The sequence below is a fragment of the Scardinius erythrophthalmus genome, assembly GCF_964197995.2.
Source record: "Scardinius erythrophthalmus genome assembly, chromosome: 6".
NCBI lineage: Eukaryota > Metazoa > Chordata > Actinopteri > Cypriniformes > Leuciscidae > Scardinius > Scardinius erythrophthalmus.
This window is the reverse complement of record NC_138226.1, coordinates 36,671,507-36,697,888: the sequence shown is the minus strand read 5'-3', so window position 1 is coordinate 36,697,888 and position 26,382 is coordinate 36,671,507. Positions and strand designations below refer to the sequence as shown.

Sequence of the window (26,382 nt, the reverse complement as noted above, 5' to 3'; positions counted from 1 at the left end):
AACGCATTTGCTACAGCACAGGCTAGAGCATCAGACCCACGTGAGTGAGCTGATAGGCTGTGCTGTGGGCAACTGCACGAACCAATGGCGGATAGACAGAAGCGCGCGAGCCAATCAGGGCGCTTGGCGCTCTGTCACTGTCAAGCGCGCGAAACTACACGTGACCATAACATATAAATACAGATAGAATCCGCCATTTGACAGATTTAATCTCCTTCAGCTCGACTCACCTCGTCGCTGATTTTCTCCGGTCGTAAGAAGCCCTCGTCGTGGAAAAGCCGTCCAGCGGAACAGCTTCGCATCCCGGCATCTCGCCAGCTGAGCGTTTCCCTGTGGCATCCGACGAAAAATTATATCCTTTTCATTACATATTTATCTAAAAGAGCAAACCGCTGTTTTCACAGCGCGGCATAATGCCTCTCTCCATCTGTGAGAGCTGCGGGGTCTCCCTGCATGCATCCGACGGACACACCCAGTGTGCGGCCTGCCTCGGCCCTGAGCACGCCGAGGCAGCGCTCATGAAAGGCGGCTGCCAATTCTGCGACGGGATGCCTGTCTCCGTTCTCCGTTCAAGGCTGTCTTCGACGGTGACCGATTCCGCCCACCTTCCGTCTTCGGCGCCCCACGAGCCCCGTAGGAAGAAGCGGCGCGATCAGAGGCGTCCTGAGCGCGGTGAGTTTAGCGAGTGCACGCCGGGCCTTTCTCCTCGTGCCTCGCCCACGCCTTCTTCGCCTGTCCTGTTCTCTCGGAGCGAGCAGCGCCCCTCGTCTGAAGCGGCTGGACTCGTCTCTTTCGGCGCATCTCCGGATGACGTCGATGACGCACTTTCTATGGCGGCATCTGAGAGCGAGGATTGGTCGGGCTCCGCGGACCCCGCCCCCCCCTCTCAGCTAGAGTTTTCTGATACTCGAGCGAGCATTGACGCCGAACTTCTCCGTGTCATGTCTCGCGCTGTTGACAAGTTGGGACTCGATTGGCTTTCTTCAGCTGAGCCCGCCAGAAGCCGCCTCGATGAATGGTACCTGCCGGGGCGCCAGCAGGCCCCTCGTCAGCGCGCCGCTCCATTTATGCCTGAGGTTCACGAAGAGCTCACAAAATGCTGGCGCGCGCCCTTTTCAGCGCGAACGCGCTCATCCGCCTCTTCTACGCTCTCCACTGTTGACGGCGCTGAAGAGAAAGGATATGTGTCTCTCCCCCCACTGGAGGAAGCGGTCGCTGCACACTTATGCCCCCCCACTGCAGGTAGTTGGAGGTCTAAGACGGTGCACCCTTCTAACTACTTCGGCCATTGCCAGCCGCGCATACGCTGCCGCCGGTCAAGCCGCCTCTGCACTTCACGCCATGGCGACGCTTCAAGCCTTCCAGGCCAAACTTCTCCGTTCCATGGATGAGTCAGGCCCGGACCCAGACACATTTAAAGACCTCAGGAGTGCCACGGATCTGGCACTGAGGGCCACGAAGACCACCGCTCAAGCCCTGGGCCGCAATATGGCCAGCCTAGTGGTAATGGAGCGCCACCTCTGGCTAAACTCAACCGAGATCAGGGACGCGGATAAATCTGCCTTCCTCGACTCGCCCGTCACAGCCTCAGGTCTCTTCGGCCCATCTGTCAGCGGCTTCGCCGATCGCTTCACTGAAGCTCAGAAGGCTTCCAGCGCCATGAGACACTTTCTACCAAAGCGCTCCAGCTCAGTCCAACGGCGCCCCAAGAGCACGCCGCGACCTGAGAAAGTGGTGTCCCAGGTCCTCCAGCCCCGCCCAGCGGCTGAGACCAGTAAGCACATGAAGCCAGCGAAACGGTTCCCGTTCCCTAAGCGCCAGGGCCCGCGGCCGAAGCTGACGCTCGATCACGAGCCCAAGAAGCCGTCCTAACCGGCACAAAGAGGGGTCACTGTCCCGCTGCGGCCGGACCAGCCCCAAAAATCGCTCGACTACTGCTCACGGCTCCCTCTTCAGTTCAGGCGGCTGCAGCAGTTCTAAATGCAGTTCATGGGCCCGTCACATGTCACGCACCCCTGCAAACAAACGCTGTTTTAACAGCGACCCACACAAAGCACAAATCGAGCATAATTTCTCACATGCATACATGTCAGTCCGAGCCCCCCACTCTGGGTGTTCCAGATATGATAATGCCTCTAGCTCTGCGGGCTCTAGCTTGGCAAGCTATCCCCGGAGTTTCAGTATGGGTGATGAACATCATAAAGCATGGTTACTCGCTTCAGTTCGCCCGCAGACCACCGCGTTTTCGCACGGTTATACAAACCACGGTAAGGGGCACATTGAGTCATGTCCTCCGCACCGAAGTGTTAAGTCTGCTGGCGAAAGGGGCCATCGAGAAGATCCCCCCTTCTCTGAGCGAGTCAGGTTTTTACAGCCGATACTTTCTTGTTCCAAAGAAAGACGGCGGCCTGAGACCCATTTTAGATCTCAGACATCTGAACAAGGCTCTCATGTCACGGCCGTTCAGAATGCTCACGACCAGACATATCCTGGCGCAGATTCGCCCAGGCGACTGGTTTTTCTCAGTAGATCTGAAAGACGCTTACTTTCACATTCAAGTGAACCCCCACCACAGGCCATTCTTGAGATTCGCCTTCGAGGGGCAGACATACCAGTACACAGTTCTTCCATTTGGACTGGCACTAGCGCCTCGTACATTCACGAAGTGCATGGATGCAGCTCTCTCCCCCCTGAGACAGCGGGGAATGCGCATCCTAAACTACCTCGACGACTGGCTCATACTGACCCAGTCAGAGGCGGAGTCACATACTCACAAAGCCTGGCTCCTCAGCCATCTAGAATGTCTAGGGCTCAGGGTCAATGTTGCAAAGAGTGTTCTGTTGCCCAGCCAACGTATCACGTTCCTGGGAACAGTTCTCGACTCCGTACTTATGAGAGCATGGCCCACACCGGCCCGTGCTCTAACGATTCAGCAGCTCACGGCATCGTTCATAGAGGGCTCTCTTGTACCCCTCAGAACGTTTCAGAGGATCCTTGGCCTGATGGCCTCTGCATCATCAGTACTCCAACTAGGCCTACTGCGTATGCGTCCTCTTCAGCTGTGGCTGGCTCCTCTGGTGCCACCCCACGCCTGGCATTCAGGCCACTTGATTATCAAGGTGGACCAGCGCTGTGTTCAAGCCCTGGCCCCTTGGAAAAACGCCAGCTGGTACCAGCAGGGCGTAAGCATGGGGGTAGTTTCAGAGAGGAGGATGATTTCAACAGACGCCTCCAACTCCGGTTGGGGAGCTCTGTACGAGGGCAGGCCTGCCTCCGGCCTCTGGTCGAGCTCGGAGAAACGCCTACACATAAACTGCCTCGAAATGAGAGCAGTTTTTCTAGCCCTAAAAACATTCCTCCCATACCTGGCGGGACACCACGTGTTGGTACGGACGGACAACATGTCGGTGGTCTCTTACATAAATCGCCAGGGCGGCCTCAGGTCCCGCAACCTGTTTGCTATAGCCTCACAGCTCTTGCTATGGGCTCACACCAATCTGCGCTCGCTCAGGGCAGCTCACGTGCCAGGCACGTTGAATACAGGAGCAGACATGCTCTCTCGGGGCAGAGTTCCCCCAGAGGAATGGTCTCTCCACCCTCAGACAGTTCTCCTACTCTGGGAGGTCTTCGGGAAGGCAGAAGTAGATCTTTTCGCCTCAAAAGACAACTGTCAATGCCCAATCTTTTTCTCAAAGAGCAGGGATGCGTTGGCCCACGACTGGCCCAACCTTCCTCTCTATGCGTTCCCCCCGGTCTCGATGCTCCCTCAGGTCATCGAACGGATCAGGAACACGAAAAGCGCAGTGCTATTAGTAGCTCCTCTCTGGCGGACCCAGGTTTGGTTCCCAGAGTTGATGCAGCTGTCTGTAGCAGACCCGTGGCCAATCCCAGTGAGGCGCGACCTCCTGACTCAGGCCAACAGGACAATCTGGCATCCCCGTCCCGACTTATGGGCCCTACATGTATGGCCACTCAACGGGTACCCCAGAACCTCCCAGAGGGCGTCCTGAATACTATAAAGGAAGCTAGAGCTCCGTCTACCAGACGCCTCTATCTCAGTAAATGGTCAGTGTTTTCCAGCTGGTGTTTAGCTCGAGACCTCGACCCATACACTTGTGAAGTACCAAGAGTACTGTCTTTTCTACAGGAGATGTTGGACGCGGGTCGCTCCCCCTCCACTCTCAAAGTGTACGTGGCAGCCATTGCTGCTTTTCACGTATTGGAAGCCGGGGCCTCCTTAGGAAAAAGCGACCTTATAGTTCGCTTCCTCAGGGGCGCCAGGAGGCTTAACCCGCCTCGGCCACCGTCTGTTCCGGCCTGGGACCTCTCCTTGGTCCTGCGGGCTCTTAAGGGACCTCCCTTTGAACCACTTCAGTCAGCTGATCCTAAGTCTCTCTCTCTGAAAACCGCCCTGCTTCTAGCACTGGCGTCAGTAAAGAGAATAGGGGATTTACAGGCGCTGTCTACCAGCGCTTCCTGTCTGGAGTTTGGTCCTAATGACTCCAAGGTCATTCTTAGGCCAAGACATGGATATGTTCCTAAGGTGCTCTCAACTCCGTTCAGAGCCCAGGTTATTTCTCTGTCAGCTCTCCCCTCCTCCGAGGAGGATAGTGATTCTCTCATGCTTTGCCCAGTCAGAGCTTTGAGAATTTATCTGGAGCGTTCGGCCTCTTTCAGACAGTCTGAACAGCTCTTTGTGTGTTTCGGGGGCCGATCCAAGGGCCTCCCGGTCACTAAAACCACACTGTCCAGATGGATAGTTGACGCCATTGCCCTGGCTTACACCTCACTGGGCCTCTCTTGTCCCATAGGTGTTAGAGCTCATTCCACGAGAGGTGTTGCCTCTTCGTGGGCTTGGTCAAGTGGTATTCCCATTGAAGACATTTGTGCGGCGGCCGGCTGGTCCGCTCCGTCCACATTTGTGAGATTCTATAAGCTGGATGTCCCTGCTCTGCAGACATGCGTTCTTTCTGTCTAGACTCTGGCTCTGTGGATCCAGACTAGTTTTGAACCATGGTCACTTGGGTATTCCCATCTATAGCATATGTGCGGCGGCCGGATATCCGCTCCGTCCACATTGTTGAATTATAGCTTTAATGCCCTTGCTTGTAGCTACAGTTCTTCTGTCTAGACACTGGCTCTGTGACCCAGTCTAGTTGATATTGAACACACAGTTTTCACTTTGTGGGCTAAGTGACTGGCTCTGGCCAGATCCGATGAATTATAACTTTAATGTCCCTGCTTTGCAGTTACAGTCTTTTCAGTCTAGACTCTGGCTCTGCTGACCCAGGCTAGTTTGATATTAAACACACGGCTATCACCTTGTGGGTTAAATGACTGGCTCTGGCCAGTCTTTATTACGGATAATTGATGGGCCCGATGTTCGGTCTCTTTTTATCCTGGCTATTCTGTACTTCCCGGAACTCTGGTGAGTCAGAGCGGCCAAAAGATTAATAGCACGGCGTTTTAAATGGAAACGTTCCCATAGCGTTTGCAACGCAGTACGAGAGAACGTTCTCGTAAGGGAACGTACTGGTTACTTTCGTAACCTCGGTTCCCTTAGAGATAAGGGAACGAGTACTGCGTTGCCTTGCCGTGCTATTTTTCTTATGGCAGGTTTGTCGCTTCAGTCGATTATACCTGTCAAATGGCGGATTCTATCTGTATTTATATGTTATGGTCACGTGTAGTTTCGCGCGCTTGACAGTGACAGAGCGCCAAGCGCCCTGATTGGCTCGCGCGCTTCTTTCTATCCGCCATTGGTTCGTGCAGTTGCCCACAGCACAGCCTATCAGCTCACTCACGTGGGTCTGATGCTCTAGCCTGTGCTGTAGCAAATGCGTTTTAAAATAAAGGCTTCAATATTCTCGAGAAAAGGAGTTTTCCCATAGCGTTTGCAACGCAGTACTCGTTCCCTTATCTCTAAGGGAACCGAGGTTACGAAAGTAACCAGTACGTTTACCGAGATGTCATGTGCTCAGTTTCTGGCACTGTTTCCAATTAGCTATTAAAAATAGCTGTTTTAGAAGGAAAAGAGCCATTAACTCAGCATTGCTAAGTCAGCCCCATTACAGTTGATTTATGTCATTACGAGACAACAGCAAATACAAACTACACACCCACACTTATTTCCTGACTTTCCAGTCCTACATTTGCATTTCAACATCTGACCTTTTCCCATGACTCCTATTAGTTTGTGCCCTTGTTTAGAATGTTTGTGTGTAATATGTAAGGGATAATGTAGAGCGAGGTGGTTGTTATAGCGAACAACCCCAACAGGCTGATCAGGAATCAGCCTTAAGGGGTTGTATTCGCTATAACAACCGCCTCGTTCTACAGTATCCCGCTTATTACATGGCTACCTACCAAATAAATCAATAATTTGACACAAAATATTGATTTAAAAAGGAGTTTATTATTTAAAAAAATGATTGTATTGCTTCCGCTAAAGAAAATAGTCTGTTCCGTCTCTACGGTTAGAATCCTGCGTCCATAGCAACGCTCTGTTTTTCATGGCAGCGGTGTGTTATACTTCACAGCGGTCTGGTATCAAGAAATAACAGACCGCATTCTACATTACAATTCAACAAAGCCATGTAATATATATATATACTGTATACAGTAGGGTCTGGGACCACATTGAAAATATGGAATTCAGCGCCTAATTTAAACAAATAAAGTTTAAAATAAAGTTTTTTTGATAAAGTTTTTTTTTTTTTAAGTTGCATAGTTGTAAAATTTATACAAATTCATTCAGACACTGTACTATTTATAGATCACTAATCAAATAAGCAAATTAGTGCCATTAATCATGTGAATGTTCTACAATATGCCAGATTTTGCTCTTTTGAAATATTCTAAAGTCATGAATAACCTGGTAAATCAGGTTTTGTCCATGTCAGTTCAAGTACTGCTGTCATTAAAGCAAATACATTCTGAAATGAATTCACATTTTCAATTAATTTATATATGTCTTTTTTTAATTATTATAACAATAGTAGAATATAATTTGTGGTCTCAGTTCTCTTTTTATTTCTTTTTCGGACGGTAAATTGCATGTTAATTGCAATTCAATAAAAGTTATATGCAGTTATCTGTAAATTTTAAGTGCATCTTTTTATTTAATATTAACAGTAATTTAAATTGTAAGAGACTGGGCCATGTTTTGAGCTCTTTTTTCACCAGTACCCATACCTGGTTTATTGTCATGTTACATGGGAACCATCAGAAACGCACCTTCCTCCACATCATCACCCAGTCGTGTCTAACCATCAGTCGGCTGGAGGATGGAACGTACGGGCCAACGGTGGAGTACTGTGATGATAGTCCCCTTCAGACCTGGACCCTCCGCAACTTCACCCGACAGGAGGTCTTTAAGAAGCTCTACTACAGTCCAACTGATTACTTTCTGTAATTACCAGAGCGTCCTGTTGATGGCAGGTCAGTACTGAACGAGTCAGCAACCCAATCCAAAACCAGACCTTCGTTCCTTTAAGGTTATGAGGATTTAGGTAGGCAACCCATAGTCATTAGAGCTGTCGTGGTGCATGGTGTCATTTTGGCCACATGCACATAGTTGTTGAAATATTAGGCATATCTGTCTTGCATATGATTCTGGATTTAGTTTGAGTGTTATTTTATTTTGTCTGTCTAGGGTTTGTGAGCTTTGGATATGTAATGATGCCATGCATGGAGTGTGCATTGGATATTCTCAAGATATGGTACCGTTTAAATTCATTTGAAAAGGTTACTTCTGAACTTTTTTCACCAGATATTTGGAGATCATGATGGGGGATGTGTCCCAGTCGATATTCAAATTAATGGTCAGCAAACATGGGTTTGAAGAGTGTATGATTCCTAGTTAGTTATCAGTAGTTAGTTACAGCATTGCAGTAACCAATCTCCAATCAGCTAGACAAGCAGCTGTGGTTGCCAGAAATTTACTGAAAAAATATGCAAGCAACATTTTTGGTATTACGATTAGAATTTAAATTTACTGTAAAAAAATTTTGATATCGAACTTTATTTTGATGGTCCACTTAGAAATAGACATTCAGTTTATTATTTTGTCATTAATGAATAACTACACAGGAACAAATAAATAACACAATACTAACATTCTTATAACTGCTATTAACTAATAAGAAACTCTGATTAACAAATTAGTAAGTAATAGCACTCAGCTGAATATGGTAGTTCACTATTAGCTAATCAATAACTGCTATTTATTCCATAACTCCCAGAGGACTACTAAGAACTACTATATGCAGGTTCATATTTAATGTGATTAATGCACATATATGTATAATTACTTCTAATGTAAAGATCATGGTAACCAATTAGTAATGACTCGAGTATTACCAAATTCCTCAGAAAGAATTACTTATCAGCTTTTGAGATTTTTGTAAGATTTTTGATTGTAATTGCTTCTGATGGATTTGGTAACATTTTGGGCCCTATCTTGCACCCAGCGCAATTGACTTTGTACACCGACGCATGTATCATTCCTATTCTGCATCCGCGCACAGCGGACTTTTCCCTCCACAGACGCACGTCGGTAAACTAGGAAATACACTTGCGCTTCCCAGGGCGGTTCAACGCAAAGAGGAGGTGTGTTCCGGCGCAAACGTTCCTTCATGCTATTTTGCAGGTTTAGAAAACAATTCCGCCACTAACCAGGAAAAACCTAGTTTAAAGTCAGTGGCGCGTTGCGCATGTTATTCATATTCTATTTTAAGGGCGCATGCTTAGCCATAATCAATGTAGCGTGTGCACAATGCGCATACACTTTGATTCTCTCATCTACACAGAAGCAGCAGTTTTCATTTTTGCAAATCATACATTATTACAATAGATAGATAGATAGATAGATAGATAGACAATTTATTATAAAAGCATACATCTAGCTTACACATTTACCCAAATTATCATACGCCTGTTTAACCGAAGTTAATTTGGGTGGGTTTCTCCATCCCCAATGTAACTTCTCTCTCTTTTACGGCCATGATGAGAGCGTTGCTCTCCTCGGCTGTGAACCGCTCCGGGCGCGCGCCTGGCAAATCCGCCGTTACAATAGCAATCCGCCATGGAAAAAGCGCGTCTGCTCTTACAGGGAATGTGAGATTTCGCTCTGATTGGTTTATTTCACGTTACGCCCAAACCACACCTATGAATAATGAAGCTACTTCAGACCAACCCATTTTAGATTTGCGTCGGGCGCAAGAGTCATTTATCTCGCCGGTATAATAGCAACAGCTCCCAAGACCTGCCCACAAAGTTACTTGTTTTTTGCGCTTGATACTTGCGTTTCAGATCGTTAAAATAGGGCCCTTTGAGTCATTACTAGTGGGTTACCATGATCTTCACTTTAGATTACTGATCCAACTGGCCAGTAATTCCTTTAGAATGATGTACAATAGTAACACTTGAGTCATTACTTTCCAATACTTTACAAAAACCTCAAAAGCTTACAATGACTTTGTCATTTACAGGGAGTTTTTCACTTTAGCATACTGTTCCAAATAATTAGTAGGCCAATTCCTTCTGAAAGATTTGGTAATACTTGAGTCATTACTACATTTACGCAGAATCAGGGTTATTGTAGTTAACTAAAACTAAAACCATAAATATTTCAAATATTTGAAGTAAATATTAACTGAAATAAAATAAAAGGTAACACTTTATTTTGATTGTCCACTTTAGACATTCTTCTAACTATAAGTAACTTTGCAGCTACATGTCAACTAACTGTCACTAGAGGATTAGTAGACTGTCTGCTTAATATTTGCTAACACTTTATTTTGTTGGTCCCCCAACAGACATTTTATTGACTATAAGTAACTTGGCAACTGCAAGTCAACTTGTTCTCCTAACCCGAACCCTAACACCTAACCCTAACCTAACAGTCTACTACAGTCTACTAATACTCTAATGAGAGTTAGTTGACATGTAGTTGAAAAGTTACTTATAGTTAGTAGAATGTCTAAAGTTGACTATCGAAATAAAGTGTAACCAAATAGGATATAAAAAAGCTTTTCACCTATAGTCGCCAAAGCAACATTTCTCGTTTTCATTTAATTTGGTTAATTTAGTTTGCTTAATTTAATTTAGTTCAATCAATTCGGCATGAAACGCAAGTTGCGATTTTCTTTTCTTCCCTAATGTGAGATATCCAAGAAATGGTTTCTTGAACGAAAAAAATAATGTAGGGCAGGACTTGATTTTGTCAATCGGGAATTGATTGGATTGTTGGATCATTATGGTTTGCTATTGGTGGATCTCATGTGAGTGACAGATTGTCCTGCCCTTGCCATGGTAAACACATTATCAGAAGAGAAGAGAAGAGAAGAGAAGAGAAGAGAAGAGAAGAGAAGAGAAGAGAAGAGAAGAGAAGAGAAGAGAAGAGAAGAGAAGAGAAGAGAAGAGAAGAGAAGAGAAGAGAAGAGAAGAGAAGAGATGTCACTGCACGAGGGAGAGGAAGTTATTTTGATAAAACGAGGGCACAAAAAAATTTAATAATAATGATGCGTGGATTACTAATTTATATTATATAGCTATATTCCATAAACAAGACTTTAACTTGATAAACTTAAAAAATATGAATATTTTAAGACAAAACACACAACAACATTATAAAAATACAACAAAAATAAATATAAATGAAAACTCAAAATATTAATTTTATTTAAAAAATAATGTTATTTTTTATTTGAAAGTTCTTGTACATTTTTGACTAAAATATGTTGTAGTTAAATATATATAAAAAATATGCTGTTAATCAGTAGTAAGTCATGGGAAGATGCATAGAACACAAATCATAATTGTTCATTTTAATTTGTGAAACATTTTTTGGTTTTAGTGAGTATTTATTGAATGTGAGGCCTTTTTTTATCTTAATTTGGTTTACAGAGCTCAGGCTGTGCTGTGAGTCTACATTCAAGGCAGGTTTCCATGCGTTTAGGAGCAATTACTGCTGACCTTTTGAGGGAAATGCGAGGGGACAGCAACTCAAAGACATACAAATGAAATAACAGACATCACAGGAGCAGCTGGATATATACCGCTATTTCAATGACCTTCAGAGCACCTCTGTGTCAAATTAAATTTTAGTTTAAATTTTATTTTATTACATAAATATTTTATGTTGAAATGGAAATGTACTGGCAGCCAGCATGGCCCCCTTTTCCATCTATTATTTAGCATCAGATCAGAGAAGGCGGTTTTATTTAAGCTTGATTATATGTTCGTGGTGGACTGAAATGGACCTGTCTTTGTTTACAAGCTCTTTTGAAGTGATCTCATTGTGAAAGGTTTCTTTCATGGCCCTGGCTTGCATTAACACGCTCTCACGGTCACACGGCAGCTGCGCTCAGCACAAAAAGAATGAGGTTTTTTATTATTATTTTATTTATTGTCTAAACCCTGAATTTGAATGGCCACTCAGCATTTTTAATCTGCATTTTTTTTTTTTTTTTTTTGCATATGTTCGGCCACCAACGCTTCATCAATGCTTGTGTCTTTGTGAATGCTTTTTTCACTCATAGGTTTTTCTTTTCATCATTAATTTGTCTTCTAACTGGTGCATATGAATGACAGCAGAACTATAAGATTTTACACACTGCAAAGACTTTATTTTATGGCTTTAAAAGCTGAAGTCTTCCAAAGCTGAATGTCCTCCAAAGGATACAGCATTTAAAGATGAACTGAACTGAAAAAAATCAACATTGATAACGTGTTGTTTATGACAATTAAAAGTAAATTACACAAAAAAATGTTTTTTAAATATCAATATAGCTTTTTTTTAAGCAACACAAAAATTGCGTTTGTTAGTATTAGAACGCTGGCAATTCTGATGACATCACTGGCATGGTAGAACCTGCGAAGGTATATAGGCAGCTGCAACTGCAGGTCCTATACACGAAAATGAGTCATTTTGGTAACGCGTTTGAACCTGTGAGGGACAGGCCAGTAGTACCTGACTACCACCACAAGGCGGACGATCAGTTATAGGCTCCACCTACAGTACAGGATCGTTTGGGGGGAAGTGACTGGTGTGGGTGCGGGCGCTGCCGGAGCATGGACAGTGCACCGGAATCAATCTGTTGCAGAGAGGACAACCTGGAACATTTATTTTTGAAATGCGATATGGAATTAGACCATATCGCATATATCGATATAGTTCAAATTTGTGATCCTTGCTCCCCGCGCCCCCGCTCCTCCTTTTCCCCTCTGCGTGCGTGTTTAGAGCATGTTATGTTATGAGAGGCGAATCATGACTACTTCAGAAAACCCAGCACAATAGGGACTACCAGACAGTGACATAAGTGTACGTTGAAATAAAGTCTTTCACCTCAGAAAAACGGACTTTCTTGTCCTGTCAGCCGTTATACTGTTCTCGTAGCGCACTCTCAATTGCACGCGCAAATGCAGCGGCGCGCGCTGTATCGCCTCACTGATCCAAGTGCAAAAGAAACTACGAGCATGCAACGCCGTTACGTTGTAAATTACACAAAATAAAAGTAATGCATGTATGATACAGATTGTATTTGCAATGTACATAGTCAATTATTAATGGAGCAATAGTGGTTCATGGTGTTATAAGAGGTAAATGTGGTAGGAGTTTGGAGGGCTGTAGCCTGTCTCTCATTTATTGTTTACAAGCACATTATGCATTTTAGTAAATAGAGACAGCATATATGTCGTGTGCATTTAGAGAAAAATACTATAACATGTTTGAGGTACTGTGCGTTTTAGAAAGTCGAGGACGATAAATGGCAAATGTGATTGGACGAATTCATCCAATGGGATCGCTTGTTAAGTTAGCTGCACGCAAAATGTTAAAATCAAAATACTGCACGGCCGGTTACTGCACAGATACCTCTTACTATGGACCTAGCAGCTAACGTTAATTCTGTGAGTTGAACTCCCTGCATCAACAATGTTTCCTGACACGATGAACATCAGCTAGCTTCAGGGTGAGTAGAGAGGGACATTGGATTCTGTTTACAGACCTGCTGCGGTTTAGTTAGCTGCTAGTAAACACATTATTATCGATCTGTGATATCGTCGGAGTCATGATTTATTTATACAGTTTATATGGTCGGAGTGGTGTCTAGCTTGTGGAGTTTGACAAAAGTGCTTCCAACGTGTTTAGCTGCTAGCCCTTTACCTAGGTTGGATCGTTTGATATCTAGCTTGGTTTTGTGACTCAATTTCAATGAATGCCGAGTGTGTCAGTCTCAGTTTTGTTGAACGCTATAAAGCCTGGTGGTTTCCTTGTCAAGGTAGCCAGTGAAAATGTATCGCAACCCCAGCTGCCTAGCCCTATACCATTCATTACTACAGCCAGGTGCAATACAGTATGAACCCCCCTAGACCTGCTGGTTTCTGTTTTCTCAGCCATGTCAGCTAGCCTCAGACTATGTACATGCTATGGCTGCTCTGCTTGTGTTGGTTAGCAACAGAGTAGCTTACCATGCCAGTGACGTAGTGGAATGCTGAAATCCAACATGGCGGCGCCCGTGTAACAACAACAACATTTTTAACATAGCATTTTATCCCTTTTAACAAATTCGGCCATTTTAATAATTGTACCAATGAGAATAAATAAAATACATCTGTTATATCACCTTTACTCAAATTTTCAGTTCAGTTCATCTTTAACTTTTATTCTTTTGAATTCCTTAATGCATATTCAATTTACAGAGTGGACACCATATATATCACACATTCATGATTATATAAATATATTATACCACCATTTGTTATGTCTACAAATCTATAAATGTATTTAAAAAAATTAATTCATATAATATATAATGACTTGGTATCTACACTAATCTTTTATGATGAACATGTTGACACATTTCTGCAATAGTATTTTAGATTTTAATTTATATTGTTTATATATTTTTATATTTATATATGTATAATAATTATAATATGTATAATGTATAATAATATAACATTTAGAGATTTTAAAAAACGTTTCGTTCAAAGGATGACAAAAACATTTCTTAAAAGAAATAGTTTTTGTTTTACTTCGAATTTGATTTCGGAGCTTTACAGTGATAACAGGAAAATGATACATTTCAGCTGAAGTCAATTCAGTGTTGATTCAGTTCCGTTGTAAAGATCATCAATTATTAATTTAGTTCATTTCATCTAGAAAGCAGTTCTGCAGATAACAGTGATGTCATCGTCCAGCTCAGTTCAGTTCTCATACAACAGCGTCTGTACAGACAGATAAATAATATTAAGTGTCCCTAACTAGTGTACTTTCCCACGTGTTGTCAGTTACCAACATGCAGAAAGCCATTTTGTTGTCATATGTCTTATCATTTTATTATATATGATACGTCATGGCAATGTACTTTCACATGTTGCATTAGTATAAGCCCGTGAAAACATTCTTAAAAAAATAAAAGAAAAAAATTATTAGAGCTTTGAAAAAAATCTCTCAAGATGCCACTGCTGTTGAAAACGGCATGGATGTGTTTTGTTTTTATTGAAAACCTAGATGAATATAAAGAACACATTTCAAAGAACTTCCTTATTTGTTGTGTGTGCAATGTGTAATCGTTTGTGCTGTCCTGATCTCAAGGTTATAATTGAACTCTTCTTCAAACACACCTATATTATAGAGCAGGGGTGTCAAACTAATTTTTACTGAGGGCCACTTCAGCATTATGACTGCCCTCAAAGGGCCAGTTGTAACTGTAAGACTGTAAAATATTACTACTCCTTAACATATTGTTAAATAATTGTAATATAATTATATTTAATAATATAATAATATATAATTATTGTTATAATTATATTATATATGCATTGGCAGGGGCGTTTCTAGGTTTTAAAAACATCAGGGGCTGAGCCCGAAACATCAGGGGTGGGAAAAAAAAGGATAACAATAGCTTTAAAAGCATGTCAGTGGGCAGTAGCATAAATTATTTGTCAAGCAGATAACAGATTCTTAAACATGAGATTGTTTAAATGTCGCAATGAATGATCCACACTACAAAATGAAAATGCAGAATGTTTCTGCTTATTGTTGACAATACACAATCACATATGCCAAACAGGAATTGTCTTAAATGAGAAATCTTTCAAGAATTATTTTGCATAGATGTAACATTTCAATCAAACACCAGGGCATTCGTTTTGTGTCCAGAGGCAAATAAGCAATTTATATTAGCATTAAAGATTGGTTTCATCAACTTGTTTCTTTCCTGAGTTAATCAATGTTTTTGTCACTAATCAGTTCAATTAAAGTTCAATTGTTCACTCACAAAGACAGTCACTTGTCGCCACCTACTGGCTAAGTCGCACAAACACAGACAAGCGGAGTGATACAAACGGTGGAAAGGTTGATACTGGTCCCTATATTAAAATAATATTAAATATCATATTATTCTTCATTTAGTTATATGCAGCAGAATCAGATTTAACAGATTTATTTTTTGACCAATTGTCAAAATTAAGTATAGTCCTACAAAGCTATTATTACCAGAGCATTTGAGCAGATAGAAGGGAGAGGACCAGTGTAGCGTCATTTTACCAGTGTTGCCCAGTACGGCTATACACACCATGTTACAGCACAGTAGTGCTATTGCAAACAGAAACAAGTCTAGAGAAATTTCATGTCGGCAAGTTTTTTAGCGGACTTTGCCTTTCCTGTGAGCATGAGCGACTGAGCAGAGCGCGCAACACCCCCACACGGAGGATGCAGTGGAACATTGAGCAGAACGCGCTGCGAACACGGAGCGGAGAGCACAGCGCACACACACACACAGTGAAACACGCTTCGAAGTTGTGCATCTTTGGAAGCGGAGCCGCTCGCAAAGTCACAAAACATGCTGAGCCAGAGTGAAACCAGATCGCCGAACACGGAGGGGCCTAAAAACCTAAAATGCAATTTGCGGCCGAACATTTTCGGCAGCCTAAATTTTGGTGCATCCCTAATTTTAAGACAATCATATGCTCTCGCGGGCCTTATAAAATAAAGTGGCGGGCCGGAATAGGCCCACGAGCCTTGAGTTTGACACGTGTTATAGAGAAATGCTGTATATTTTATATGTAAAATAGGCATCGATTTGAACGAGTGTTATTGACTTTAGTGAGGACGGAAGCATTAGTTTGAGCTCACAGCTGATGCCGTCAGTCAGCGATGCTCAGATGCACACAGATAAAAGCATCTCACCTAGAGATCTCTGTAACCCCCCACACACTGAAACTATATCTGCCATTGAGAACCATACAAGCTATGGGTGCCATTATAGCAAAAAAATAAAAAATAAATAAATCTAATGTAATGGCTCCTTATAATACTGCTTATTATTTTCCTCACCTCCATCCATTTATCCACCCCCTCTGTGACAAAGGTTGCTCTCAGACATGCAGCATTAACACATTTCCAAACATTTGTCCTTTTGCACTGTAAAACCCAACAACTTAAGCTAACTCATTTCATTTGAGGAAACCGATTGCCTCAGTTCAATTAAGTTTATAAAAACAATAGTTATGAGTTCTCTGAACTTATTTTAATTGAGTTCACTAAAACAATAATATTTCTTAATACACAATTAAACTTTACACTGCATTTAAATACTTTATATAGCTGAAACTTCACTTTATTGAGTAAAAACAGTCAAGTCAAGTCATCTTCATTTATATAGCGCTTTTAACAATGTAGATTGTTTCAAAGCAGCTTTACAGAGATAAACGTATAATTTTTGGTAACAGAGATTGTTTTGGCTTTATAGCGGTTCTTTAGTAAAGTTATTTTCCAGCTAAGGTTAGTTATGATTGATTCGCTTCGGTCGCAACAATCATTTGTTATTAAATTAGGGGCCGCTAAAACGACACCATTCTCTCTACATAGACTTTAAACGCGAACCTGTGAGAAACGCTGATGGCGTTCACATGCGCATTAAGAATTGGTTCTATAGTTATGTGCGTTTGAATATATGTACGCAGGTTTGTAATTCCCTACAAACCAAGCCTAAACAAAGTACTGTTGTTTCCTTATAATTTTTGATACAGAATTTTATTTTATTTTATCAATTCGGGGTAGATACGCAAATTGAGTTTCCCGACAACGCTTTATCTGTAGAGTGGTAAAGGGATCCTCCATAGGGAGAGACTAGTTGGCACTTCAGCACTGCGTTGTCATCGGGTCCAGTCGAAGGTCCTTCATCAGATCTGGATACGGCCTGGATCCGGCAGGCTGCCGGAAAACCTCGGGATAAACAAAGACACTAAAATTAACGTATATGCCATTCTTCTTATGATGTAACGACTAACGAGTACATCAGGATTTATGGGAAGTGTTCCCGGTTCCAGCTGACCTAATCTATGCAGCCTAACATTGAATTATAGAAGTCTATAATGTATTATGTGAAAGCTAGGTCAAAGAGATGTGTTTTTAGACTAGCTTTGAACTGACAGAGTGTGTCTGCTTCCCGGACAATGGTAGGAAGGCTGTTCCAATGTTTTGGTGCTAAATAGGAGAAGGATCTACCACCAGCAGTCGATTTTGATATTCTAGGTCAGGGAACGACAACTGGCGGCCCGCGGGCCAAAACTGGCCCGCCAGCAATATTTTCTGGCCCGCCGGATTATTTTGGAAGTCCTAAATGCTGCACAAAATTCCACTATAGCCTAGGCTACTTGAGAAAAGCCATAGTCGCGCGGCGATTTCACCGCCGCATACTGTGTGAAACGCCCATAGGGAATCATGCGGCACGGGATTACATTTTAAAGTATAACGGTAATAACTGTAATAAAGTATTATTATTATTAAGTATAACTGTGCATTCACACTGGACACGAATGGCGCGTCAAATTCGCGCCTGCCGCGTCTAGTTATACACTTGACCACTTTGTATCCATTCGCGCGTCAAAAGACGGTAGCGGTCAGAACTCTGGTGTAGCCTACTTTGGACGGAGCGTGCGGTCTAGCCCACTCCCGACATCTTTTGACAGCGTATCCGCACTTAATTCTGACCACCTGTAGGCTACACCTAGCTCTGAGGAGCTGTTTGGTACTGAAACCATTGTTAGTCAACAACATTCTTTTTTTGCAAGGATGTTTGAAATAGTTCGGCAGAAAATAGCCTACTTTATTTGTCAGTAGGGCAATATGATTTTCGTTTATGTTGCTTAGAAATTTGAGTGATAGGCTTTGTCCTATTTAATTTATGTTATTTATATTTCATAATTTTTTTCTGTGGCATTTTTTTTCTCTGCTGACAGTAGGCTACAATGTTAAAATAGCCTAATATTTATATTGACACGAACACAATTTTTGTATAGCATTTATAATTATTATAGGCTACTTAATCTCCTCCTTTCCGTTAGAGACATTTGAATGTGAGATTATGGAAACGAGATCTAAATTTTTTTTGGACCCGTCAGGTCGGGAAATAAAGCAGGTGAACACAGAGTGTATTTTAAGCGGTTGCTGAATAGATCCTTGTGGGAGTGTATGTGTGTGTCCCGAATAAATAATAATAATAAAAAAGGAATAAAGTTAAAAAGTCGGACTGTAGCCTAAGCGAATGAGGCATGATTATTCACACCTTTATTAAAATGGCTGTAATCTGTTACCACAATAGTAGCCTACTTGATCTGTTTAAAATGATTTCCTTGATATATGCCTAAGGTGTTCAATTAAAAATCTAAATTAAAATTTGTCTAATCCAGTAAGTATTTTTTTCAATTTTTTAGAAAAATTGAGCACAATCAGAAAATCCGTCGTTATTCGTTTTTTCATTTTAGTTCAGGAAATAAATAATGGAAAAACAAGTAAGCTAGTTTTTCATCGTTTTATTTTTGGTTTTAATTTGAAAAAAACGTTTGAACGAATGATCCACGGACGGTGACGGACCCATCATATTCCGCGATTATAGGCCTATATAAGAGTATTTAATTTGTATCCATAGGCCTACTCTGTGTAGCTGGCCCGCCATCTACTGGCTAAAAAAAATATTGGCCCGCGGCCAAAGTTACTTGCCGACCCCTGTTCTAGGTATTATCAACTGGCCGGAATTTTGAGATCGCAATAGACGTGAAGGACTATAATGCGTTAAGAGCTCGCTCAAGTACTGTGGAGCTAAACCATTTAGTGCTTTGTAAGTGATCAGCAATATTTTAAAATTGATGCGATGTTTAATAGGGAGCCAGTGCAGTTTTGACAGAACCGGGCTAATATGGTCATACTTCCTGGTTCTGGTAAGAACTCTAGCTGCTGCGTTTTGAACTAGCTGTAGTTTGTTTATTAAGCGTGCAGGGCAACCACCCAGTAGAGCATTACAATAATCTAGCCTTGAGGTCATGAACACATTAACTAATTGTTCCGCATTTGTCAATGAGAGCATATGACGTAATTTAGATATATTTTTAAGATGGAAAAATGTAGATACTGGACACGTGACTTTCAAATGAAAGATTGGTATCAAAGAGCACACCCAGGTTCCTAACCGACGACGAAGACTTAAAGGTCCCATGACATGAAATTTTCACTTTCTGAGGTTTTTTAACATTTTTTAACATTTTAACATTTTTTAACATGAGTTCCCCTAGCCTGTATATGGTCCCCAAGTTTCTAGAAATTTCAATCGGTGTAAATCGAGCTTTTGCTATCTTTCTCTGCCTTTGAGAAAATGGAGGCTCATACGCGCTGATCTTGAATCTCCTCCTTATGACGTCATAAGGAGGAAATGTTACCTCCCCTGTCTCTGCTTTGCCCGCCCAGAGAATATTTTCCGCCCATGAGAAAATGCGCTAGGAAGTAGGAACGCGCGCGCGATTTTAGTTTGTCCATGAGAGAAATCATGGCTTTTGAGTGAGCGAAGCATAACAATTGCTCAATAATTGGATGTACAAATGAACATCGAAGGGTCAATACAGAGCTGGGCTTGCTGAACGTCTGAAACTAAAGTCTGGATCACTCTCTTTGGCTCAGCTACACACCTCGGACAAGTAAGTCAACTAATGATATATAAGTGTGTTGCTTTACTGTTTATGGTTACCTAGATTGTTACACGTAGAATGTGGCTGTAACATTAGCTATGCAGCTATGCAGTTTATGTGTGTGAATACACACACTGTAACGCGAGTGTTGTACACTTCTTTGTTATTTGGATAACGTTTTCCTGTTGGTTATATGGCGCACGCGATATCCGCATTTCAAGATCGCAGAGCTTGATGTAATTGTAATAAGATAAATACAGACGTTACAGATCTCTCATGAAAAGGCAACAGTAGGTTAGCGTTATCTACATGATAATAACTGTAAACCATCCGAATAAAGTACCGTATCCAGACATAATATTTTAAACTAACCATTCGGAAACGTCCTGCTGGAGCCGCTGAGTTGCAACTTCTTCATCCGTTGCTTCTCCATCCGGATCAGATTCTGGGTCAAACTGAAATGCTTGAAAGACTGCGTGTCTTCGTGCCATTGCTATATCCAACGTAAACATGCACGCCACGGTACCGTTGCGCAAGATGGTCAAGGCCACACCCACCCTCCACCTTGCGCCGCCTTTCTCCTCCTCATTATCATTTAAGGCTACAGACACCGAAACGGCCTGTCTGAGGGAAGCTCATTCTGGGACTGGCTTGTAGTGGCTATAATTCTGCACCGAGGCTGAATTTTTGGAAAGAGATTTCAGATACAGTACTAGGGACCACTAAGGCCTATATTAAAGCCTACAAAAAGTAGCATGTCATGGGACCTTTAACAGAGCAGCCATCAAGTGTTAGACAGTATTCTAGGTTATTAAGTGAGGAAGTTTTTTGTTCTCTGTTTTTTCAGAATTTAGAAGTAGGAAATTACGAGTCATCCAATTTTTTATATCCGCTATGCATTCCGTTAATTTAATCCGTAAAAACAGTGAAATGACAAACTTTAAATGAATTCAGAGCACTTGCAGTTACTGTTAGCTCACAATGTCACACACAGTCAAATTCAATAAGTTAAGCTAACTTATTACATTTGAGGAAACCGATTGCCTCAATTCAATTAATTTTCTAAAAACAATAGTTATGAGTACTCTGAACTTATTTCAGTTGAGTTTACTAAAAGTAGATATACATTGCAGTCAAGAAATTAAGTGATTATTGAGCATTAGTGATTAACACCTGCTGTTAACGAGCAGAATCAATGCAGGAAAGAGAAACAAAAGAACTACAACTGACTTCCAACCACAGCCTTAGATGAAATCAACTCAAGATAAAAGACGTTTAAATCTCTAAAGATCTCAGCAGAGGAGGATTAAACCACTACACAAACAGCATTACCAGCTTCACTTATTACTAAACAGTTTGACTTTTGTCATGCGTCTACAGAAGTTGTTATTGAGAATGAACAGAGGGTTAGATGCTAATGATTTATTGAGTTTCATTTAAAGACAACATGATAGTGATCAGTGTTTGCTTTAGTTGGGCTCTTGACCCTTGACTTTATAACACCAGTTTTTCCTCTGGCTGCTGTAACTGAGTGTTTATAAAACACATTTGTTATGACACATACGCCAAAAGAAAATATGAACATGTGGTTGTGTTTAGATGCTAAAAATTATCATTTAGTGACTTGATTCTCTGATCTTTTCCAGAGCCTAATCTCTGATTAGACAGGTGATGTATTACTTGTATTATTCATTATAATAGAACTGATTCTGCTGTAAGGCCTATTGTTGTGACAATCAGATTTTAAAAAAACATATGGTATCATGCTGACTTACACAGTAATCAAGAATCAGCATATGAATCTCAACAATGGTGACCATTAAAAAATGATTTATGCCGCAATGCATGCTGGGAGCCATGGATAAGTTTTGTATTATGCTAGTACTCAGCATGCATCATTATTTAATGGTCACCATTGTTGAGATTCATATGCTGATTATTGATGTCTGTGTGAGTCTTAGTAATGCAATACCTTTTCTGTGAAACGTTTTGTGCACAACTATTTGTAAAATCCTTCATATTATCTGATGGTCACAACATGGCGGCTATGCTGTAGAATCACAGTTTTGAGTAAACTAATAGGTTGCCCTTTTAATCAGAGATCAGACTCTGAATGAAATCAGTGAATCAAGTCACTAAATGATGATTGTCATCATCAGTCCTTCACCATCAACACCCAATCAGACTTTTCCTTGGCTTTTGTGCCATAACAAATATGTTTTATAAACACTCAATCATAGCAGCCAAAGAAAATCTTAAGTGCAAAAGTCAAGGGTCAAGAGCTCAACTAAAGCAAACACTGATCTCCATCATGGTGACCTTAAATGAAAGTCAAATCATCAACTTCTAACCCCGGATTTCCACCAACTGCGGAACGGCTGCGGATCGGCTCCGCTGCGTGTCGGCTCCGTGCTCCGCTGTCCTTCAATACCCACCAGGTCCGGATTTGTTGCGGAACGGCTGCGGCCATGACTGACAGCTGAAGTCACGAGGACCCACGAGATCTCACAAATTCACGTATGATCACGAGATATAAGTGCTGAATTGCTGCGGAGCTCTCCGGCATCCGGAGAAATAGATATTTAATGTCTTCTTTTATCTCCAGTTGATTTTGCTGTGGCTGGAAGTCAGTTGTAGTTCTTGTGTTTCTCTTTCCTTCAGTGATTCTGCTTGTTAACAGCAGGTGCTCATCACTAATGCTCAATCATCACTTAATTAATCACTTAATTATACAATTATCATTCTGGGATCTAGAAATGTTCTATAACTCATTCAGTTTGAGTTCTGTTTCAGTCATTTAAGTTTCGGTAATATTTTGAGTGCTGTGAACTCAATTGTATTTAGTACATATTACTGTTAGGTTTTACAGTATACTATACAGTCTATATGGTTAATTCTCAGTAAATAGTGTAAATTGTGCCTGAAATTTTCATTGTTTATTATCAGTATTATTATTATATTTTTCTGGGTCCGTATCTCAATAGACATTGGGCGATTATCATATAGGGAGATGTGTCAGATTATAGTAGTCAATAAGTGGTGTTTTTAGGGGTTGATTATTAAACTGTTTCACTCAATCCTAAGTATGTGCATGGAGTCTTGCAATGGTTATGTATCATTACAAGCCTAAACTCTAACCAATGATACATTATTTCAGGCCTGGTTGCATTGAAAATAACATGGTTGAAGTTTGGTGCAAAAATTTCTAATTGTCAGGGTTCTGTCACTTCTGTCTAGTCTATTTCTTGGTTTTGTGACAGAGCCCAGACACTCCTGTTTTGTCTTGTCTGTGTGTCTTGTTTCATGTGCTTTCATGTCATGTTTTGTCTTGTGCTGTGTTGCATGCAGCTTGTGTTTTTCACTGGCTGCGTGCTTTCATGTTGTCATGTTTTGTGTGAATACGTGGCTTATGAGTGTTCTCATTGGCTGCGTGTGTGTTAGCACATGGCTTGTAATTTGTTTTACTGGCCATGTGCTTGTGTTTTAGTCATGTTCGGTATGAGCACATGGCTTGTCATGTATGATTCCTTGTGCCATGTGCTCTCCTGTCGATTGTCTAACCCTGCCCATCTTGTTACCTTATTATTGGTTAATTTGCCCCACCTGCCTTCCCTCATTACCCTCTTTTGTTTGCTTCCCTATTTATTCTCGTTGTGTTTGCAGTCCTGTGCTGGTATGTCGTCTAAAGTCGGACATACACTGTGCGATGTCTGTGCGATTTCAGCAAGGTAACTACTCACACTGAACGAGTAGATCGCATGCGATGTAAAGCCAAAGCTCAGGATTTATGTGCTCACACTATGCAGTCTGAATGTCGAGCTGCGACTTCACTGCTCGTACTATACGTGTGAAATATGCGCGAATCAGCGTGATAAACCCTCGTGCCGGGTTGCGCCTAGACGATATCATGTATCTAGAGATATTGTCAAAACAAGCATCAGCTATCAATATCAAGATGATTTAGCATTTCCTATGTATTAAATTATTATTAGTATTATTGTATTATTATTATTATTATTATTATTATTAGGGAAGTTTTATTAGGGACTACTTTTATTATTAAATTGATAGGCTATTATAATTAAATTGCCACGCAATAATTTCATAGCGCATCACCGCAAAACCAACACGCTGTGAGGATAATAAAATATTGGAAGCTTACTCCTCCTCATTGAAAATTTTCTAAAACATTTAGGTCAATTACAATGAATTATAGGCATATCATTAATTATTAACAGTCTATATGTCCGAACACTGCAATAATTGCAATAAAAATTAATAAAAGAGGCAAAGTGTACATCGCAGGTGGCTTGGAAGACGTAGGTAATCGTTAATCCATTTTGCAACACGAACTGGAGGTAAGCAACAGTTATTTGTAGCTAGTTTGAACTACAGACCTTAAAGATCTCCCTCTTTTCGTTTTTTTCCTGCAGATGAAACTTGTTTTCGCGCAGGTGCAGTGAGGGAAAAACCCTGAGTTTAGGGCAGTAGCTCTGCTTCAACTGTGCGATATAGTCACGAGGAGCGACCAAAATTTACACTGCACTACAAACGACGCACGACAAAGCTGAAAATCGGCCCGACCCAAAAAGATTCGCACGAGTCAGAATTCGGCTCAAAATCGGACGAAAATCGCACAATGTATGCCCGCCTTTAGGTACCCTCATGTTTCCTGCCAAGTCCAGTTCTTGTAAAGGCTTGCTGCCTATCTTGTTTCCCCCATGGGCTAGTTTTTTTTTGTTTTTGTTTTATTTTATGCTTAATAAAAGCCCATCACTCTGCATTTGAGTTCTCGCTACTTTCATCAACCCAAACCCTGACACCAACAGACTTAACTTGCATATATTGTTGCTCCACGCTACACTATTTCTTGTCCGCATACTTGTGCTTTCTGTTCCAATAACAGGATTTTTTTTTTTTTTTTCTGTAAAATATTGATTATTATGATTTTAGCCAAAATGAAACCATGTAGCACTGTCTAATTTGTAACTATATGTGGTCAAAAAATGATGATGCCACTCCATTCATTAAAAATGGTCAAACCATTATTTTAATGCATGCAAAGTATTGCATTAAATACTGGAAGTATCTGGATATAGTAAATCACCTTAGAACGTTTGTCAACCAATCCACACACTGTCAAACTCCAAAAAGCACCATAAAGTATCATAAAAATACAATGTAAAAAATGCTTTTTCAGAGTTGTAAATAGATTATTGGAGTGTTTTTACGAGAAAATACCATTTCAGTCTTCTTACTTCAAAGTTTTATGTTTGATTCAATGTTACTTGCCATTTCTTTGTTCTTTGGTTATTCTTTGTAACTATTTTTGAAATGTATTAGCCATTTATGAGTGAAAATTGTTTTTGTTCTTTTTGAAAAAAAACTTTTTGTTCTTGCTGTATTCCAAGTCTTCAATGATATTTCTTAAATCATTAGCTCTCTCTTCACTCATGTGTGTCCTGTGTTAAACAGTAAAATCAGGACAAGCATCGGTGAGCTGTGAGAGCTCTAAAACACAACACATGCTTCTTATGTTTGGATATTAACTATATGCTGTTCATGATGAACTCAAAATGCTCAGTGATTCATACAAAACCTGAGACAACACGCGGTGAACTCATTTGTCTTGCTGTCTTCTGCATGAACTGTAAAATAGTGTCAGAGTCTGAGCAGTCTACAGTTGAGGAGAGGCAGAACAGTGCATATTCTCACCTATCTCTCAGTGTGAGACAGTGACTGATTACCTTCATTCAGAGCTGTTGAGGAGTAATCACCCACAGGCTCCAGGCTTTTTGGTAGGGTGTCTGGACTCCTGGTGTCATTATCCGCTTCTGGAGTTCTGTTGGATGGCATGAGGCATTGGAGACTGTATTGAATGCCCACTCTGAAGACTGGTATAACTAAACAGTGTAAAAATGGGTTTGGTTTTAACTAAATCTGCCCATGTAATTGATAACTTACCCCTCACCCCTGTGGTGAGTTTGTAAAAAGAATTTAAATATATAAAAAAAAAAAAAACGGGAATACATTTACTGATTTTTATTTAGAAAAAAACAGAAAAATCACACACCACATGCTAAGATGCGTGAAAGAGTAATGCTCAGCCGCCTCCCAAGTTTCATCAAAGATCATCCCAATCGCTGCTGTCTACTTCTTCATTTGTCATGTATTTGTTTGTTTCGTTAATTATTTTATGAAATCCAAAACACTCAATCCTTCCTTCCCGCTTTGCCAGAAAGCTGCTGTCATTTGCTGATAGAAAGCATGAAATTACCATAATAAGCCGTATATTGCTGAAAAGCGCATATTTTCTACTGTCAGGGGCAATTTGAATGGTTTTGATTGTGCAAACGGTAGGTGGTATGTGTCGGAGACGACACTGCCGGTTTTAAAAGGGTTAAGGTTTTT

General features: G+C 41.3%; 1 protein-coding gene across 1 annotated transcript in view; it reads left to right on the top strand.

Annotated features, from left to right (window-relative positions):
* Positions 1-7,414, top strand: part of galnt13 (polypeptide N-acetylgalactosaminyltransferase 13) — a gene marked incomplete at both ends in the record, with an annotated part of 116,042 nt that extends 108,628 nt beyond the window's left edge. Inside the window, one exon of the mRNA XM_081367403.1 lies at positions 7,229-7,414. Coding sequence (XP_081223529.1) covers positions 7,229-7,414 — 186 coding nt within the window. The remainder of the gene's footprint in view (positions 1-7,228) is intronic.
* Positions 7,415-26,382: the final 18,968 nt, after the last annotated feature.